Genomic DNA, 21,415 nt, shown 5'->3' with positions numbered 1-21,415 from the left:
GAAAGCTATTTGCTGGGATGTAATGTGATAGATCACAGCTCCGCCATATATGCTAAAACAAGTACACTAAGCAGTCAGTTCAGTCACTTCTGGCCCAAATGTTGCATAGTTGGATGGTATTTGAATTTTTTTTATTTTATGAAGCTCTCAAAATATGGAAATTTGGACTTTAAAATGAAGTTAAAAGGGATTTGAATAACCAAAGGCAACAAGGGAAAGTTGGCTGTACTACATAGCCATTTCTTTGCCAGGCAGAGATCTTCCAAAAACCCCACCAACTTCTACCTGAAGAATTCACTAGGGTTCAGGATCCATTTCAAGCCCTCAGGAATTCGGGTTTTGGGTGGGTTTCCTTTTGTTTTAATTTGCAAAATCATCGACATTTATCCACGGAACTGCTGATCGGGGATAAACTGTTAACTTGCCCTATGTGAGATGCTATTTATAAGGGCTCTTTCTCTAAACATAGTTCAAAGGACCCACCCTCCCACCCACCATCTGCATGCGACCATCCTGTTGGGCCCTGTCTCACCTCCTTGTAGCTCCGGGACGAACACTGGACAGAGCAGCAGTGAGGGCCCAACCAGTAGTCAGGGGACCCAGCCCTGACAGAAAACTCACCTTCAGGCAAGTCACTTGACCTTGTGTGTTTTCTCACCACAGCAAGGGGATAATAATACCTGCCTAAAATTCATAATATTTAAATACTGAGCTCTTTCTCTGTGGCAGGCACTATTTAAGTGTTTTACTATTCAATTACTACTCACAACAACCCCATTAGATAGATACTATTATTATCCCAGTTTTATTGATGAGGAAAGTGAGGTTATTTAACTTGCCTAAGCTCGTGCGGCTAGAAAGTGCCAGAGCCAGGCTTCAACCCAGGTCGTCTGGCTCTTGGTTGTCAACCAAGGTTCAGGCTTTTAATCACTACATTAAAATCGCTCAAAAGAATATTATGAAGTCCAAATAAAATAAAGCTTGTGCAAGCACTTTGGAAAAGACAGAAGTATTACACACATTCCAGTTATTTGTGTGTGTGTGTGTGTGTGTGTGCTGTCATTAAGATTAGGGAACAATCTGAAGAGCATACAACACTCCTTTTAGGAAGATGCCTGCAGGGAAACACTCAGCCTCCCCTCCACACACAACTTTGTTCAGACGACTTGTACTGGCACTGCTGCCAAATACCCAGTTGGCTTCTGCTGACTGACTTTCTTCCTCTTAAACACGAGTAATGCAGGACTGCCAGCCACATGGCTGGGGTTTAGGGACAGAGTGGAATTCAGGCCCCTGGAATAAAAACTAGGGAGGATCCAGGCATCAGCACTTGGCTGTTTTCTTAGCTGAATTTTACCCAGAGAGAGAAGGCAATTTCTGAGGACAGAAATGGAATCAAACCTCCGTCTCCTCTTGTGTAACCCGAGGAAAGCACAAAGATCATGGGGACGCACTCGACTGCCATTTCAAGTATCTTCTAGCATATCCTCTGTCAAGAGTGGTTCTTTACCATTTTCTCTCAGGAAGGCTTGTGACCAGAAAGTTATATTTACTTAGTCTCTTGGTATCAGGAATCTTTGATACATAAGAAACAATATTACATTTCTTTAAATTCAACTAAACTCATCTCCCACCCTCCCTAAATGACCTTCCTGCTCTCCCTATTTCAGTCATGACTGTCAGCTTGGCCAGGAACTGGGAGTCATCCTTGACTCTTTCCTTTCTTCCACGCTCTACATCTAATCTGTTACCAGGTTCTGTCCGTTTTACTTCCTTTATTATTATTATTTTTTCTTAAATCCCATCTGTTTATCACCACTCCTACTGCATGCCCTTAGACCTGTCATCACTATCCTGAATGGCTGTAACACCTTCCCAACGACCCTCTCTTCCTCCCGTCTGACTCCACACAGCTGCCAGACTTCTACAATGCACATATGTCACATCTCCCTGCTGTTATACCTTGGGGGTGAGTGGGGGTGATGTGTGCTGGATGCTGGCCAGGATAGCATAAGCCCACTACAGCCTTTCTCCCCACTTATTACAGCGAACATCCCTGTAAAGTGAAGTTGGCAAGGGCCTTGAGGAGGGGAGCCAAATGTGAAGGGCAGCTCAGAATGGGATGAGTTTCCTATTTCTCCCCACCTTTTTATGTTCTGACTCTAACCTGAGGAGAACCCCAAGGCAGAACTACACAGACTGCAGCGCAATGCTAACACTCTGAGAAAAGCCCTATCTTTAAAACCAGAGGACTAGAAAAGGGCCGCTGTGAGCTAAAGAGTGGAGGGAAATCCTGTTTTTAACTCTCCCGTCTCTTTTTTTCATCTCCCAGACCTGCCCCCAAAGGATGGTTTCACACAGGCATTTAAAATCCCACAAGAAAATCCTTCTTTCTGGTCAGAAGAATTAGGAAAAGGACCATGTGGTCTAAAGAGTAGGAGGGAAATCCCCACTATTTTTTTCTCTCTTGTTGAGGGTGGCCCCAGCCACGTAGAATGGCACAAGTTACTATAACCATGAGAACTTAGTTGTCTTTCTAGCCAGAAGCCCAGGAAAAGGGGCTGCTGGAAGCAAAGAGTGTGGGGAAAATACTGGACAGGAGAAAGCTAGAAAAAAGATCCCCATACTCTGTGTGCGAACTGGCGTTAAGTCTTAGGCTCACCCTCAAGCTGCATGTGTGTGGGACAGACCCCAAGTAGTATGGCAAAGGCTTTGAGAACTGAACATGCTAGAAACAGCTACCCAAATCCAAGGCAAAGCCCTGAACAGGGCACATTTGTGTGGGACAGACCTATTTAACATAGCAAACGCTCTGAACACAGAACTGACGTTGGAACCACCACTCGAAGGTGGTACAGAACTTGTAGTCTCAACCTAACTATGTTGATTGCCTGCTAAAACAAACAAAGAAACAAACAAAATCAACATTCTCCAGAGGATTTTAACAGAACCCAGAGTTTCATAATGTAATACTCAAAATGTTCAGAATACAATACAAAAAGAACCAGTAAAATGTGAGCAATCTCAGGGGAAGACAATGAACAGGTGCTAACACTAAGAAGAACCTCAATGTTAGGAGGACCAAAGCCTTTCAAATAGCTTTTATAACCATGTTCCGTGGTAAAAGTAAATACTCTTAAAATGAAAACAGACGTTCTTGGCAAAGAAATAGACACAACAAAAAACTGACTAGAAATTTTAGAATTGAAAACTGTAATATTTGAAAAACAAATCACTGGCAGAATGGAAACAGGAAACTCAATGAACTTGAAGGTACACCAGTAGGAATTATCTAATCAGAAGAACTGACAGAAAAGAGATTAAAAAAATAAAATAAACAGAGCTTCTGGGACTTGTGGGGGCAATAACAAAAGGTCTAACATTTGTATCACTGGAGTCCCAAACAGAGAAAAGAACAACTTAGTGCACGAACAATATTTGAAGACATAATGGCTGAAAACTTCCTGAGTTTGGTAAAAGACATACATTTACATAACCAAGAAGCCTGGCAAACCCCAAACAGAATAAACCAAAGAAAATCAGGCCCATACACATCATAATAAAACTACTAGAAATCAAAGATAAAAAATTTTGAAAGCAGCCAGAGAAAAACCACATTGCACATAGGAGGAACAAGTATTTAAATAACTGTGCGTCCCTCATCAGAAACCATGGAAGCCAGAAGAAAGTGGAATAATTTTAAAGTGCTGAAAAAAAAAGAACAGGCACCCCAGAATTCCATATCCAGTGAAAGTATCCTTCAGGAATGACAGCGGAATAAAGACATTCTTACATCAAGAAAAACTAAAAGGATTTGTCACCAGCATACATATTCTAAAAGAAATGCTAAAGGAAATTTTCTAGGCTGAAAGGGAGACAGACAGAAACTTGGAATATTAAGAATGAAGGAAAAGGAACAGAAATGGGCAGCTGCGAACCATCTGGGTCACTACTGATATCTTGGGGAAAGCCAATTCTGAGAAACAACAGATTCTTTTTGCCTTTTGGAATTTTCTACCAAGTCTCCAAGCCAAAGCCTTTTTTCTTCAGAATAGAGAATCATGGGCTCTGTTTAAGCAGATTTTGCCAACAGATAGGCAGGGTTTAGCCAAAGAATTGAAAGCTCTGATATTAAATTGTTTTTAGTGTTTATGTGTGTCAGAAGTTCAGACAATGAAAATGTTTCAAATTTTAAGTAACATTTATATTTACTTGGAATAGTATACTTCATTATCTAGAATAAATAAAAATTATAGACTATATAAATAGAAAATATATTAAAGTAGAATTGATTTTAAAATACTAATTTCAATTTTTAAAATATTAATAAATCAGGACTCTAGTTTCCATTGATTCAATGAGTTTCATGCCTAGAAATGCATCTTAAGTTATTAATAACTTTAAATATTAGGTAACAAATTATTACTTGTAAAAGTTGGTGGGGGGGGCTACACTCTGCCTCAGAACAACCTGGGGAATGAACATTGATCAAAAGCATCATTTTTTAAAATCATTATTAGAAAAGCTTGTTGTATATCAGGAAGAGAATTGCATTTTCAACTTTAAGCTGAACATATTAATAGAGGTCTTCAACTCATTAAAAAGCTCATAGATTTCCTGTGTTTCCAAGTCAGATATGCAAATGTAAATGAAACTAATGAAAATTCTGTTATACAGTAATAAACTTGTTCATTAAAAAAAGCGAAAAAAAAAATTTCAAAGGATACTCCATTACCATAGGATATAATCTGAACCCTGCGGCATTTCACACAAAGGCCCATGAGACCTCCATGACCTTTTGGCTTCTGTGGATCCTTCCAGTCTCATCTCCCACTATATGACCGTCCTTTATTTTGTAGGTCTGGTAATTTCTAATTTAATCATTTTGTTTTACATCCCAAAATATCAAACTACTGGAAGTACCTTTCTTCAATACGCAATAAAACTCCCTATGTTTTTTCACACCTCTAGGTCTTTTCCCATGTTGTTCCCTTTGTCTTGAATTCCCCCTTCTTCTGGTCCTGACTCATTCTGATTACTTCAGTGTAAAATGTAACAATACAGATATCAGTGGTTTTGTGAAAATAAAGAATATAGCACTATGTTAAAAACAACAACAAAAAAACATAGTCCACACCTAGAACGTAAGAAGTGCTCGATAAATGGTACCTAACGTTATTCCCCATGAGGATTAACCCTCCATTCCTTCGTATTCTCAGTCTAAAAATCAATTTTGCCACATAATCCTCGGAGTGAGAGGGTGATAATAAAGTGATGAAAAATTGTTTAAAAAAATAAATTAAGATGGGGAGGAAAAAGTAACGAGTAAAGCAGTGTATGTCTACATACAAACCACCACCACAAACTGCAAAACGTTCAGTTAAAGATGTTATGACAAGTCGGTACTTGTAATGGTGCTTCTGTAACTGGTTCTTTGGGATAAATACAGACAGACCAGAGCAAGGTGTTTTATTCCCCTGCCCAATCAGAGGACCCATTAAATAGGGACACTCAGCAGCACTGAGGTAGGGGTATGCCAAGACGTGTGCTATAAAGCAGGTGTTTAAATGGGAAAACCTTGGGCTGGGAAAGCATGTGTCACTACTGGGCTGCATTAGCATGTCAGCCATGTCCCATGAGCCCATGGAGGGGAGCAGTACAGGGACAATACCACTGCTGGAGGTGCTTTCAAATCTCTAAGTCCTCCTGTCCCTAATCCCCTGCTCCCAGGGCCTATTAGCCTGTAGTCTCATTCCATCACATAAAGACGAGGACATGTATTACATGCTTAGGACATGTATTATCGAGTAAATGAAAATGGAATCACATAAGAAAGTTTCTCCTGGAATTGGTACCACTGAGAACCACTTACATTCCAGGCTCAGCAAGAGGCAAGCTTTAGCAGAATCTTTTTTCAGCATGCAGGCCTGAGCTGTATGAGGGCCATGCCCACGGTGGCAGGCAGCCCCTCTGGGGCTGTAGGGAAAGTGGAACGGCAAGAACTTTCTCTCCTGCAGGCACAGCCCAGCTCAGATCTCCTCGGCATGTGGGAACATCGCAGCAGCAGCATGGTCATTTTCAAAATGCTTAGCATTTCAAATTTCTGTAGGAGTATCAAATGCTAACAACTAAATTCCAATACTGTGTTTTCAAGCTGCATTGGGGTATTGCAAAGAGAGTTGGGGAATCTAAAGATTAACATTACCTTTTCCCAGAAGGGTCTTTTTATCATCGGTCTCTCTTTCCTTCAAGTTTCTATATTTTCTAGTTTTCCTTTTGACCATGAACCATGAGATGAAAATTACACAGGCTGTTGGCATTGGCTGGCCAGCTCTGACAAATGCTGGGGTCCCTGTGTTGGACTAGGCGGCAGGGGACCTGGGTTCTAGTCCCAGCTCTGAGACTTCTACAAAATAACTTATTCTCACTTAACCTTCACTTTTGTCATTTTTATAAATGAAAATGACAGGTGAGCTGTGAGGAAATTGCTCCAAGTGCCATGTATGTCCCAAGCCCTGTGATGATGTGGGTGAGGTCAGTGATGCGACAGGCCCCTCCCCTTCTGCCTCAAGGGGCCAGTAACCCTGCTCGGACCTTAACTACCTTTCAGAGGAGAGAACACAGGTCCCAATTTTGTACCTTCTTTTCATTGACATCTGCCTGCTCCTCTTCCTCATTCACCTCTTCTGGCATGTCTTTGATTTTGTTCAGAAGTTCAGCCTTGGGAGCAGACACACTGTAGTAGGCAGGGCAGTTGACCAACATCCCCACGGTGTCCTTGTCGTCACTCCTGGGTCATAAAGAACAAAAAATATAGCCACACACAGCACATCCCAGAAGCTCCATTTCGCCACCTGTCTCCATTCAGAAATATGTAAAAAATCCTATTTCTTCCCAGGAATTAGGATGAACTAGCTCATGAATATTGACCATGGGTAGGGCTCTTGAAGCCACATGAACTCGGGATGAAAAACATCAAAGGAAGTATTAGGAAGGGGAGGAGTAGGAGTCAGGGCCGGACTTGCCACAGGACTCTGGCCAAGTCATTTGTCCTCTCTGCATGTCCATCCTTTTGTGATAAATGTAAGAATGTTATTGACTCCCTATTTCACAGAAAGACGATGGGGAGCCATGACTCAATCAATGTGAACATAGTTTAAAGGTGCTGTATAAGTCTCAGATTGTAGGTTATTTCCTACTCTTCCAGGGTTACACATTATCTTTCTGGTGCCTACTATAATTGTTATTAGAACGCTTATAAATTCTTCTTTTCCTGTAAGCCTGATATCCCATATAAGCCTGGAAAATCTGGACCTTGCTGGTCAATGAATACAAGAGGTGAAATCTACTCACTGATTGCACAGCAGGGGGTTTCCAGGCCGAGAAAAATTGGGTGTTGAGAAACCTGTTTTCTAGTATCCCTCTTTTACTATAGTCCAGCTGCCTTTCAGACTATAGGTCAGATCCTATCCACTCCATAAATAACTCTATGGAAGTATGTTAGGTTCTCTTGAAGAGGTATTTCAAAACTATTCAATCCTGTGACATTATTTAACATATAGACCATCATTTTACTATGGAATAAAGAACCACAAGTCATTTTTACTAGTTTCCTATTTGATGGGGCTATTCCTCTAAGCAATATAATTACATTTAATCCAGTTAATTGAAAAAATAGGCAAAAGGACTTTTGATATGTATTTTTGCCCACCAGATATATTCATTGTGTTACAAATTAGCCTCGTAGGCTGTTTGATAACTAAACCTCACAATGGCTATTTTCAGTCTCACGCACAACAGAACGATGCTCATTTTCACCAGAAGATGGCGCAGGCCATCCTTTTGAAATTGCTCCTGCAAAAGCCATTTCACTTCTAAATTGACGAAAGAACATACATTCTCAACAATAATGCTAGGAAATGGCTTTTCTAAGGATGTACTTGTAAATTACCTTGGTCTTTCTACAGCCAGGGTTCAGAGACCAGAATGAAGTGAGCGGAAGCCCCTAACTGTGACCTACCACAACCACCTGTGGTGAACTGACTGGCACACCCACATCTTTGGGCCGCACGTGGTACCGAGTGGATTGCCTTGCATATTGTAGGTGCTCAGTAAATGTTTGCTAAATACATGACCCTGGATAAGTCACTTCACCTCAATTAGTCTCTGGCAAATCTGAAAAAGAAGGGGATGGAGAAAGTAACTGACTGTTTAGGCCTTGTATTAGTACGATAACATATCAAAGAACTTTTAAGAAGCTCTTTACTTTCTCCCCTCCCCTCCAAATTAAAACATGGTATTCCTGTTAGCAATTTATTTAGGTCACTTGGAAATGTCTAAACTGCAAGCCCAAATTTAGATGAAATGCTCTGTTTTTATTTAGCTTGGAAACCACTAACTGTGGAGCTCCAATCTGCCAATCCAGTTTTCATTGAAAATTAAAAAGAAAATAAAAAACACTCTAAATCTTTCCTACAGTAGTACTTTAAGGAAATCAAACATGCAAGAAAATATTAAAGTCACCCAGGGGAAAGCAAAGAATGAAAAACAGACTGCTCGTGGTGTGTTCACCCTGTGGCTGGACGCTGGGACATGTGGTACAGAACAGTAAACGTGCAGCTCAGGGAACTTCAGGAGCGGAGGCTCACGGGCTGAACAAAACCACGACAGTGCACCCCATTCACACCTTTCTTGATTTTCAGAGCATGAGCAAACATTCACCCTAACTCTTCAAAGGCGAATGTCGGTGTAGTCAATAAATGTACGTCTCTAGACTCTCGTCCCTTTTACAAAGACCGCGTTGGCCGCCGCCGCAGAGAGGGCTCTGCTGTGCTCGCCGGTTCTACTTGCTCCTCCTCTCTGCACTGACCCCTGTGGGTGTCTCTGTAATGGTACCTCTGTCCAAGAATGGGAGGTGGCGCGTTTGCTGAGTTAGGGGCACAGTGTAATCACTGAGATAGCAGGCCAGGTCACGGTGCTGACTTCACACACAGATGCCATCACTCGTGTGTTCTATGACTTCAGCGGGGCACAGTCTTAATTTCCCTGTGCCCCCACTTGTAAAATGGAGAAAAAACTGGTGGCTATCTCAGAGGTTCTTGTGAAGATTAAACAAGATGATGTCTCTATAAGGAAATTAATATAATGCCTGACACAAAGAACATGAACAATAGGTATTAACGGCAATTATTATTATTACTATTATTATTTTTGATGTTGGGCACGTGCCTGGTAACTCAATGTCAGTCTGTCCCACATTCCACTCTTCAGAGCCACTCCCCTAAGGCTGAGATGGAATGTCACTCTTTGGTCAGTATCTCCGAAAGCAAGAAAAGATCAGGTAGGTAGTCCAGACTTATCACCCAGTAGACAGAGTTCATTTGGAAGTCTCTTTGGGGATATTACCAGGGACTTACCTCTTGCCTTCATATCCTGGGTAGCTGACAGTTCCCTGCATGGCCTTCCTCTTTACACTGTTTTCCTGCAGCAAGTTAACATCTCGGGGAAACAAACCTTCCATCAAATCCATAGTTGTCTTCATTCTGGAGTCTGGATCCAAAATGTCTGCCAGAGATTTGTCTTGGTGGACAATTTCCTTGGCCAGAGCCTCTGTTCTGATATCTTCTGAGGTCTTCTGAGGACCAGAACTGACATTCTTTTCTAACCCCTGAGTCCCACTGATTGGGTCGTGGACGAGGCCTTGGGTCAGGATGGGAGGTGGCTGCTCTGGGCTTGGCTGCCAGCCAAGAGACCCGGCATGTTGGGGCAGAGCACCAGTGGTGGAGGGCGGGCTGGTCTCATTGGGCTCTGAATCCTTGATAGAAGTGTGAGATCTGAAAGGCAGTACCTGACTATCAACCAAATGGGCTGCACCAGGCATGGGCCTTTCCTTGGCAATTGTCACATTGGCAAATGTGCTGGAGCTATTGGAGATATTTAAGAAAAGAAAAAAAAAAGTGGTAAGAAGGGTGAGGAGGAGAGGGTAAAGGAAGACTGAGGGAGTTTTCACCACCAGGGCTGTAGCTTCCCACATCAGGAGTGGGGTGGGGTAGCCACACTTCTGAGGTTACTACCCCAAAACTGTAGGGTCCTAAAGGGCCTTCAATCTAGCCCACTAGTTGGTCACAGTGAGGTTGTGTGACTTTAAGGGGGGGGTGAATCCAGTAGGAATTCAATCTTGGTGTACGTTGCTTTCAGATCCCAGAGCTTTTTGAAAGGTCCAGGTGAACAGAGGGTAGTGGTAAATCACTCTGGTATTTAGAGGGAGGTGCTATCACAAAGGTGATAGCAGGCAATGTGGTGCTTTTTTTTGTATTGTGAAAGATCAGTTGTCCTAAGAAGTATCTGTTGGGAAATGCTTCGTCCCCATTCTTCTGGCTTCCAAGAACAGGTTTTCCCTAAGCATTACTGACCTTTAGCCTACTCTTTATCCCTCCCTATGGACACGGAGTACCTTTGGAAAGAGCAGCTGACCACAGCCCATTCACAGCCCAGCCTCTTCTCCTTCTTTTGAGAGAGTAAGGCTTTCTCTAGGCTTGCTCTTGCATTCTCTTTCTATATATATAAATAAATAAAACACACACACACGTCTGTGTATGCCTCACATGGCCTATAACTAGGCAGGTAAACCTATTTAATTTTGGGCTCAGTATCAGGAGGCCCACTTAACACTCAGATAGAAGACATCTTCTCCAGTATCAGCTCTGTAAGTAATACAAATGATATTTTTCTCTTCTGTATGCTTTCCTCTTTTCCCTCATTACTTCACTGATTCAGAACTTGGGCAGGGAAGAGGGATGCTATTAATCTGGACCCTTTGAACTTACCAGGTCCACAGACGTGAACCATGCCTCTTGGGTTTTGGCTCTCATTTTTCACTGCTGTCACTCCCTGGTGGGCAGTGACGGCTGGAATAACGACCACCCCAGGTAAACAAGTGAAACGGCTCTGCCAGTTTCATGAGCTGGGCTTGTATAGAAAGCCTCCACCTCAGGGCTCTCCTGTGGCCAAAGGAGGAGGGTCTGGGAAGCCTGAAGCATGAAAATCGTAGTAGTGAGGGGAAACCTTCCCTCCGCGGCTAAAGGCTTGCCCTGCCCAGTCTGCCTGCTCACCTGGAACGGAGCTGTTTGTCATCCTCACTGTCCAGCGGTGCCTCACACACAGCTTGGGGAGGAGGTGGAGGAAAGTCATCCCAGCTATTTATTGCGGTGTCTTGGCTTGGTGGAGGGGGTGGGGGTGGGGGAAGAGCTTCAAATGTGGGGCTGGAGGTGGCACTTGGGTGCAAGTCCTTCACAAACACGTCATCATCGCCGGCCTCCTGAGGTGGGGGGGACGCTTGCAGGACCGACTCGGATATTCGGAGGGAGATCCTCCCTGGAGTGTGTGGGACCCCAAGAGGCGTGTCTGCGTCGGAAGTGCTGCTTGAACTTGGGAGACTCTGCTGTTTTTTATAGTGCTTCAGGTTGGCAAACTCAGGCGATGGCGATTCCTCGGGGAGGCCATCCTCTCTGACTGCGTGTGCCCACTTCACTCGAGGTGGGGGAGGCCGCTTCCTCATTCCTTCTTCTACCCCACGCTCTGGACTGTGGGACCCATGGCCTCTTGGGTTGGGAGGCTGGGCCAGGCTGTGACCACTGCTTTTGTGAGTCACTGCCGGGGTATAGGGTGGAAGAGGCTGCTGCCCCGTGTGACTGTCCCTTCTGGTTGGCTGATCATTGGCAGCCTGAGAACAGTAGCTGGAGGGGGCCGGGGAAGGCACAGCTGAGCTGAGTGGGGTCAGTGGTACAGCCCTGGTGTCTGTGAGATGCCCTTGCATTCCTGTGGGCAGCGGCCTGGGGCAAGGCGTCCTGCTGGCCTGCCTCGGATGGTCCAGCAGTCCAGGACATTCGCTGGGACCTGAGGCACCAACTGCTTTGCAGCCCGAACCACCCCAACGAGGGCTGGGATGGTGTGTGAGCAACAGCATCTCTTCTCTGCCTCTTTCTGAACAACTGAGTGACCTGGAGCAGGATACAAACAACGAGTATTATAGCTCTGAAGAAAGGGGCAAACACGGAGCCCAAGGTTCATTACACAGCTGGGAAAAACAATTGATAGGGAGAAGGACCCCCAGAGCGCTGCACACTCGCAACCTCTGCCACCAGCTGCTCACACCAAGAACCAAGTTTAAATAAAATACCAGACAGGCAATGGCTCCTACAGGTAAATGTCACACGGCGTTTGCTTTTACTAGCCATGTCTCACTGCCCCCATCACCAAGGCTTCAGGATATAGCCTGAGGACAGGCTTCAGGATATAAAAAGAAAGAAAAAGAGTAGGTACATTTCCTCAGCTCTTGATAGGACTACTTTGGGAACCAGCTCCGGGCTCTGGGGAAAGAGAATGCTGCCTCATTCTGTCCCAGTGTGATCCCTGCAGGGGGAGGTCTGTTTGGAAAGCATCTGTGTGGGCTGCTGAGTGTGTAGGTGTTATTTACAACCGCCTCTTATTCTCCTAGTGTTCTCATTTCTTAAAATGGAATGTAAAAAGGAGGGGAGAGTCTCACCTAAGGAGCTAATAAGCAGTTACCTCTAGAGAAAGAGATTTGACAATAATGAGCAAATAGGGTAAATGGTGATTTAAACAAATGTCCTCTATGTAGGCTCCAAGGAAAATGCCAACAATTTCTAATACTTCTGTTACTGTGTTCTACAGGGAAAAAAATAAAGAGAACAAAACAAAGAAAACAGGAGTCTGCAGTACTGCCTACCTGCCGTGCACGAGTTAATGTGAGGATATAAGATATCCTCGGCAAAGCACCACCGTTTGTCAATTTCTGACTAGTACGCAAGTGAATCTGGAGAGCAGATGGCACTTTTCACTTTACAGATCCGAATTCTCAGGGAGTGTGGCTCAGGCCCAAGTCAGAGCCCCAGCACAAGCCTGCCATGAAATTGTCTAATGCAGGCAGGGAGATTACAGCATATGGAAGGGAAAGACTGCAACGACCAAAGAGCTCTTCTTCTGTGGTTATACTTTTTTTCATTATAAATGCAGATGGCTGAATGAGGGGCCCATCTCTCTCTCACATGCAACCTCTCCCCTACCCTCATGGATCCTTTTCATTTAGAGGTGTTTGTTTGTTTGTTTGTTTGATTTTTTAAACCAGGAACTTCTCAATATCTAGGATTGGCTACTCTGGACTTCTTGGTAGGTTCCCAATTTGATATACAAGAAGCCCAGAAGCAAGAGATTAGCTGGGGGGGCTCTGTACTCCCACGTTATTTATATTCATTTTGGCTTCCCTGGTACCAAACACAAAATGCCCTCTTACTAAATGTCTGTTGAAATAACAATGCCTCTTCTGCCCAACTGTAGAATATGAACTATTTTTAAACTTAGCATCTTCTAATAGGACATGGAATAAACTGGAATCTGATGATTTAATGATTAATTCGAGTACCTTCATTTTCCTTACTCTGTTTCTTGAGACATTTTAGGGAAGACATCAGTAAAACATTCAATAAAATAGTATAGCACTTATCCTTTAAAGATCCAGTCCAATAAACCTTAATATGATGTTTTCAGTTTATGTTCAATCTTCTTAGTTTACATAAACCATACTTAAATTGCATACTTTTGAAGGTAACATTTGAGTTAAATGCTTGCTTAGTTCGGTTGAGACTTCTCCTTGGTGATTGTTTTGTATTTCTTCAAGAACAAAGACTAGGGTAAAAAAGACTTTGTTTGAGTCTCTTTTTGTGAGAGGCAACTATCTGTTGGTGTGTGTGCAGGAATCCTAATATTCAAGAATGGAGTTTGAGAGCAATTAGTCTTTTTTTCCCTTCATAGCATTCTTTTTAGGTGCTAAAAAACATGTAACTTAAAATTTACTGCTCTAAACTTTTTAAATGTTCAGCTCAGTAATGTTAATTATATTCACATTGCTGTGAAACAGATCTCCAGAACTTTTTCATCTTGCAAATTTGAAACTTCAATTAAGCAACAGCTCTTTTACCCCCTCCCCAGCCCTTGTAACCACCATTTTACTTTCTGTTTCTATAAATTTAACTACTTTACATACCACATATAAGTGGAATCATAGAGTATTTGTCTTTTTGTGACTGGCTTATTTCACTTAGCATAATGTCCTCAGTTCTTCCATGTTGTAGCATGTCAGGATTTCCTTCCTTTTTAAGGCTAAATAATATTCCACCGTATGTATATACCACATTTTGTTTATTCATCCATCAATAAACATTTGGGTTGTTTCTACTTCCTTGCTATGGTGAATAATACTGCTATAAACATGGGTATAAAAATATCTTTTCAAGACACTTTTTAATTCTTTTGGATAAATATACTTAGAAATGGGATTGCTGGGTCATATGGTAGTTCTATTTTTAATTTTTTGAGAAACTTCCATACTGTTTCCCATTAGCAGTTGCACCATTTTGCAATTGCACCAATAGTACACAGGTATTCCAATTTCTCCACATCCTCACCGACACTTGTCCTTTTATGGTTTTTTTTTTTTTGATACTAGCTATCTTAAGGATCCTAACAGGTATAGGGTAGTATCACATTGTGGTTTTGATTTGCATTTCTCTGATAATTAGTGATGTGGAACATCTTTTCATATGCTTGTTGGCCATTTGTCTATCATCTTTGGAGAAATGCCTATTCAAGTCCTTTTTGTAATCCAGCTGTTTGATTTTTTTGTGGCTGAATTTCGTTTTACCTTTGACTTCGTTTTACCATTACCATTGACTTTTGGCAGTGCTATAGTTCACTGTGAATTTTCCTTTGCTTCTAGCTTTTAATTAATGCATCCAAACTAACCAACGTCCTCAGCCTCACCTTGAATACTTTCTTTACTTTCGGCCCAGCTCCAGAAGCAAGAGCACATAACTGTGGAAGATTGCTCTTGGCAATAAGAAGTAACGTAATACTCACTTGCTGACTATGCTGGCTGCTTCTAAGAGGCAGTACTAGGTTGAGTTATTGAGAAGGTGAATAAAGAAAAAGAGGGAAACAATGACTGAATGAAACATAAGAAAAATTAGGGAACTGGCTTGAAAAATATGGAAGGTAGTAGGAAGGGTTTAAATGTATTATCATTAGTAAATAGACTATAGTAGATAACCCTATGATGCCACATTAAAACTACACACAAGCATGTGGTTCCGAGGAAACGCTCTTTGGAATTTTCTACTTATTAAGCTCCATGTGAATAGTTCAAAAATTGAAATTCTAAAAAATTGTCCATTAATTTTTCTACCTAGGAGAAATGATTTTGATGGTCAATTTTTAAAAAATGACTTTCCTATTATTTTCAATCCTTAAGTGCCTAAAAATTATGATTTTGGAGCTTTATTTTTTTACTTCAGGTGCTTGCTATGAGTTTGTCTCACTCTGTGAAGCTGTTCGTGAAATGCTCATTCTTGCCTGAGCACTTTAGTCACTGGACCTGATCCTTTGCTCACAGAACTGGAAGAGATCAGATACACAAGAGAGGCCCCATGTGTGAGAACCATAGGATATGCTTTAGAAGAGCAGATCCATGAACTAGTCTGATGCTAAACTTATTGGAAGTCACTGCTTCAACAGCACACATTCAAAACCTATTTTGAACTGGTCTAATTCTTAGAGAAAGTCATCTAAATAAAAAAAGTTCCCCACGGCCTAGACAAATAGAAAAGGCAGCTCGTGACCCTATGAAACATCGTAATATCACATTTCAATTCCTTGTAGAGAGGAACCAAAACATTTAACTCCAGCAACATTCATAAGGCAGAGGGCATCAGAAATACACATACGTACCTGGATCCAGGGCCAGCCAAGTGACATGGATCCTTCACAAGACCAAAGCCATTGTGTTCCCCCGAAAGCACATCCTTGAAACACAAGAAAGGCACAGCATTATTACTGACAAATTTACCAAGGGGATAGAGCCAGAAAGGAGCAAGAACAGTTATTGGAGGCCTACTATTTATTGCCAGGCACCCTGGCACTCTCACATGCTATCCCATTTCATTCTCAAAGCCCCAGGAAGTTTGTTAACCCCACTGTACGGATGAGGAGAAAGGCCCAAAAAGGGTAACTTTCCCAAGGTCACAGTTGGCAGAGCTAGGATTTGAATCTCAGTCTGTCTCACCAAGTGCCTCGCCTAAAAAGGGCATTTTCTAAACAAGAGAAGTCTGATCATTATCTCCAAGGTTCAAAACAACTGCTATACTTGAAATACAATGATGCAAATTAATTCAAAGGGCCAAGTTTTTGAAACAGTAATTGGGAAATATGGGAGATGACAGGAAAAGGATAGTGTATAGAATTCAGCAAAAATCTCAAATGTTCTTGGTTATAATTTGAGAAGACATGAATCTGGCTTGTAATCAGGTTAAAATATGTTTTCTCTGGGGAAAACATCTCACCCACATGTAATATCAATATCAGTGGTAGCCATTACTTGTTTTTGTTTTCAATTAGGATAAATACCGGTTTCCTGAAAGGGTCATAGGTCAGTTTTTGATAGTGTAAGCTTCGGCCCATGTGAACAAGTACCTGAAGACAATGTTGCTATTGATGAGAAAACATTTAACTGAATTATTTATAATACGATACAGGTGGAAACAAAAATTAAATCCTTACATAATCCCTAAACTTAATTTCCGCAATGTGTTTCACTGTTTATTCTTTCCAAAGAGCTAATTGCTTTCCGCCCTCTTTTTTCACCCCCCCCCCCCATCAGTGGGAAAGGTACTAATAAGCAATAAAAAGAGCCAAAGGTGGTAGTAGGCACAAAGATGAAAGTAACACTTGACTAATAATAGTAAACACATCTATCCCTTACTGGGCATTTATTGTGTGCCAGACACTCTCCTAAATTCTTTATATTCCTCAAATTATGTGCCTGGTGTTGTGTTAGGCACCTGACATTTCTTCAGTAATTTAACCTATAGTAATGGGGAGAGGGGAAGTAACTGCAGCTCAGAGAGGTTAAGTATCTTACCCACCCACAGTTAAGTAAGTGGAGGAGCCAGGGTTCAAACCAGGATCTCTTCAAAATCCAAGATCTTTCTTTGGAATCTTAACAAGTTGAGTGGTAACTGAGCTAGATGCAATCAGACTTCAGTGGTTTAAGGAAAAGGAATTTCATGTGTCTCTGATTTGCTCAAATATTACTATAGGGAAGAGGAATCCCTGTTCTCTACGAAACCTTATGTCCTTCTAAAGTCTTTCCCCCACTCCACCCTCTCTGTTGACATGAATGTGCCCCTTTGCCAATAATTAATTAGAAAAGCTTCTAGGTCCCCTTTAAGCTCCTAACCCAATAACTTTTAACTATATTTTCCCATTCTGTTATTTCCTTTGAATTACAGTATGAGCTTAAGTTGATATTTACGTGAGTGTGTAAAATAAGTTAGACCCAGTAATAGGTTATTGAAAGAACTCTCTAAATCTCTTGTCAATCAAAATACCATTTGGAGAGAATGAAAATGCCTTCCCAACCTAGTAAAAGCCCAGGGAGGATAAATTTCTATTGTATTTATTTGCTTTGATAAGGCATATATTCACTGTCCAAGACTCGATTTTCTATAAAGTAATAAGAAGTATAAAGTACTTATTAAGGCAATTTAGGGAAAAGCAGTGGCCATGGAAGAAATACCACGTAAAGAGTTACACCAACAGACACGTGTTAAATGCCAGTTTGTTTTTGTTAATTATCTCTGCCTTCTGATGACTGACATACCAGTTTTTATTCTTCACTAGGCATAGCATACTTAAGTCTATAAACCTCAAGCCTATCGAACCTATCGAACCCAGGCCTCACTCTTGCTTTGAGTTCTGAGTTAAACATCCTAATATCTTCTTGGCCCATGAAACACGAAGACAACAATAGTCATCTACTTTGGAATATCTGTTTCAAGTATTTGCTAAAATGAATTAGAAATCCATTTGAAAAATCTTAAAGTGTTATTTAAATGTAAATAACAGTAATGGATAAATGTTAAAATGAAATCGATTCATTGGCTGAAGTTTTCAGAGATGTTTGACTCTCATCTCCTCCTCCCCCAGCCTTTTCTAATTCAAAGAGGCAGCGTGGGATACTGACTTGAAGACTGGAGTCTGACAGTATGGGTTCAAACTCTTGATCCCACCACCTTGGGCAACTTTCTCACCCTTTCTGTGCCTCAATTCCCTTATCTGTACTATAAAGATAACAATCCTATCTATTTCTTTGCATAGAGCTAAGGATTAATTGTATCCTTATAAAATACTTAGTGCACTGACTGGTACATAGGACACATTTGGTTATTAGTAGCTATTTGTAACTTTACGTTTTGTGGAAAAGTTGATTTGGTTATTTATCCCCAAGCATGAAGAGTGCTTGATGAGAGATGCTAAAAATGATTTACAAGCTGCATTCTCCTGAATCAAGCCTACACCTGACACTGAGGAGCCATGCGTTGAGCAATTTCTTTAGCAATTAAATGTTTGTCTCACTATCACATGGTGACTGTGCTACATGTCAGAAACAAAGGTCTCTGAAAATACGAGAACCAGAGAAGCCTCTCACTCAGCATCTGGGGGTAAAAATCCCCACCAAGAATCTTATTTCTCCACAGGTTTCTTTTTACAGTCTCTGCTATCTTTTAGGTCCATGCAATGAAGAAATATAAATGTCCATCTCTAAGGCAGAAATGTTTGAATATTTTTCTGCAGGGCCCACCTACTTAAAAAAGGTTAAGTTTTCCAAAGCCCCAGAGAAAGTAGAAAATAGACAAGAATTTGTCGTGCCCTTCAGCTCCATTACTAATATCCGTTTGTTCTGCAATTAACACCTTTCAAAGGAAGAGGAACTACAGGAGAGGTGCTGTTTCAGAGAGAACCACAGTATCTCTCCCTTAGGTACTGACTAAGGCAGCCGAGGCCTGCGGAGGATCTAAACAGCTCTCGGGCTACAAGTGGTGGCAGTCTTCTGCAGACATTATTTCAGCCCCAAGAACGATCAGTTTTTATGAACAGGAGAATTGATTTCCTTGCTGACCTTGTTTTGGAGGTAGAAACTGGCCTCGTTCGTGGACTTTTGACAAGGAGCTGAATCCTTGCCCAAACTTGTAACATCCTGCTCTTATGAGCATCTGACTGGCGAGAGCAAGGAGCATGTGTTCAGGATGCCATTGCCTGAGCCAGCATCCGAAACAGACTCCGTATTTTGGGTTTAACTCGGGCAGACAGTCTCCACACAGTCATATAATTTCACCAAGTTCTCTAAAGCTGGGATGAGAAAACTTCTTACTTAATGCCTTCAACAAAGCTTAAGGATAATGGTCAAGCTCCCAGCATTTTTTTCAAATAAAAAAATATACACTATCTCGAAATAACTGCAATAATTATGTGGGAAGAATAGTTTTGTTTTTAACTAGTTCCACAAATAAGAGAGATGGCTGTATAAGGATGGATCAGCCATGGCCATGGGCCAGATCTCGGCAGGCACAGTCCAGTTGCTGGGTGGGGGGATGGAAGAAGGAAGCTCAGGAACACGACCCTGGCACAATTCCAATCTGGGAGATGGTAACCTATTTTCAGAATTTGTATGAGCAAAGCAGCACAGATAAAAGATTTTATTTTGAAATTTATTCCCCTCCGGTATCATATTCCCCAAATTAAAACATATCCAAATGTGCTACTCTCTTTATTGAAGAGGGTGCCTAAATAATGTTCTGTATCTAGTTGTCTCTCCAAAAAAGTTTTTCAAACAATATAAAGTATTTCATTGGGTTTGGAGGAATCTACACCTATGTTTTAGCTCTATTTCCCAATTTACCAGGCTTGAGAACTATTTTGAGGGGGGAAGGCAAAATAACATTCATATCCAACAGATTGATTCCCCCAAAGAAAATAATGACATCTAGTGGGGAATAATAAAACGGAAGATGATTCAGTTTTCACCTAAACATTTTCCATTTTGTTTAGAACATGGGCAGTGCAATGAAGAAAATGTGTTTTGCTATGCACTAAACTGAAGTCCAAACTAGCTGAAATTGTATGCTACACATATGGAGTTAAAAAGTGTTTTAGTGGTAGAATAAGGAGTGGAAATTATCTCTGTTGTTCGGAGGGGAAGAAAATAGCTACTGAAGTCTTATGGAGGATTGCTTCTATAGATTTTTTTTTGTGTGGGTTTACTGGGGAGAATATTTCCGAACAGGAAGTATCTAGGAAGGCACAGCATTTACTCTTGAGAGGCTGTGTGTGTCTGTGTTTCAGAAGCAGTGGCTGCAAACTAACTTCTCAGGCAGTCATGACTGCATCTTCCTTTGTCTGAAGCTATTTTCTCCCACTACTGCCTCCCACGCACAACCCCCAATCCTTTGTCAACATCCTGCCTATCCTTTACAGCCTGCTTCAAATCCCATCTCCTTCAAGAGAAGCTCTCTGAGATCACCTCAGTTAGAATGAATCACTTTTCCTCCCACAGCATATTTTTTATCACTGCTCCCAAAGCATTCACCAGTTGTGTCAATTATTTATATTTAAGTTTATATTCCTTGCTCAGTGGTGAACTCCAGAAAGGCATGAGCCGTATTTTCCTTTGTTTCCTTCAACCCTGTAAATATAGTGCTTTCCATACTACACATGCTCTACAAATGCTTGCTGAATGGTAGACTTCTGTGCCAGGAAAAACAGAATTTGAGAAGGGGCAATGGAATGGTGGTCTCTCCTGGGCTAACCTGTGAGTTCCTATTATCTTCTTATGTGGGAAGAGAACCATGAGGGAGGCTATTGACCTGCAGTGGAATGCAGGGTTTGGGGGATGGGCTAAGAGTCGGGGAAATGAACAGACTCCCGGGAGTCAAGTGCTCAGATTCTATTCCTCATTCTGCCTGAAATTTCCGGTGGAACTACTTCATAATCATTGCACAGTTTGGAGCTTTTATTAGGAAATCCTTTTATATAAGAATTTGAATGTCTGTAATTCTCCTTTCTTACCAGGATAGTGCACAGAAAGAGCTCATATGGGAGCTGGAGCGACACGGGTTTGATATGGATAATATACTCTACTGCATAGGACTATTCCGAGGATTAATGAGATAATAAATGCAAAGCATACTTAGCTGAGGGCCTGGGACTCAATAACCTTTCAAAGTCAATAATTCTACCTATTTTGTAAATGCAGAAGTCCAGTAGAAACATAGAGAGTATAAAGCTAAAATATTTAAAACGCTGACATACAGCCTCTATTCCTTGAATTAAAAAACAAAAAACAAAAAAGAACAAAAGATAACTCCTAACTTTTCCTAACTACGCATTCTTGCACTGAGAGGTGAGTGACTTCCTAAAATGAAATTATGTATGTAATGTGTATATATTATATATGTAGACATATGCACATAGATATTTATATAAGATACATGTATTGTATCTCTTT

General features: G+C 41.5%; 1 protein-coding gene and 1 long non-coding RNA gene across 12 annotated transcripts in view; one reads left to right on the top strand and one right to left on the bottom strand.

The window, feature by feature from the left end:
- The window catches only part of SHROOM3 (shroom family member 3), a 290,161-nt gene that overhangs the window by 8,785 nt on the left and 259,961 nt on the right, over window positions 1-21,415 (bottom strand). For all 11 annotated transcript variants that reach the window (XM_019720366.3, XM_074324430.2, XM_019720389.3 and 8 more), the window contains 4 exons: window positions 15,802-15,875; window positions 11,112-11,999; window positions 9,417-9,923; window positions 6,640-6,790 (listed from right to left, as the gene is read on the bottom strand). In XM_019720366.3, the coding sequence (XP_019575925.3) occupies window positions 6,640-6,790; window positions 9,417-9,923; window positions 11,112-11,999; window positions 15,802-15,875 (1,620 nt within the window). The remainder of the gene's footprint in view (window positions 1-6,639; window positions 6,791-9,416; window positions 9,924-11,111; window positions 12,000-15,801; window positions 15,876-21,415) is intronic.
- The window catches only part of LOC109440232 (uncharacterized), a 79,266-nt gene that overhangs the window by 23,934 nt on the left and 33,917 nt on the right, over window positions 1-21,415 (top strand). The window lies entirely within an intron of this gene.

The sequence above is a fragment of the Rhinolophus sinicus genome, chromosome 1 (assembly GCF_057876585.1).
Source record: "Rhinolophus sinicus isolate RSI-liver-muscle chromosome 1, RSI-T2T, whole genome shotgun sequence".
Taxonomy (NCBI): domain Eukaryota; kingdom Metazoa; phylum Chordata; class Mammalia; order Chiroptera; family Rhinolophidae; genus Rhinolophus; species Rhinolophus sinicus.
The sequence above is the reverse complement of the archived record's forward strand: the minus strand, read 5'-3'. Positions and strand labels throughout refer to the sequence as shown.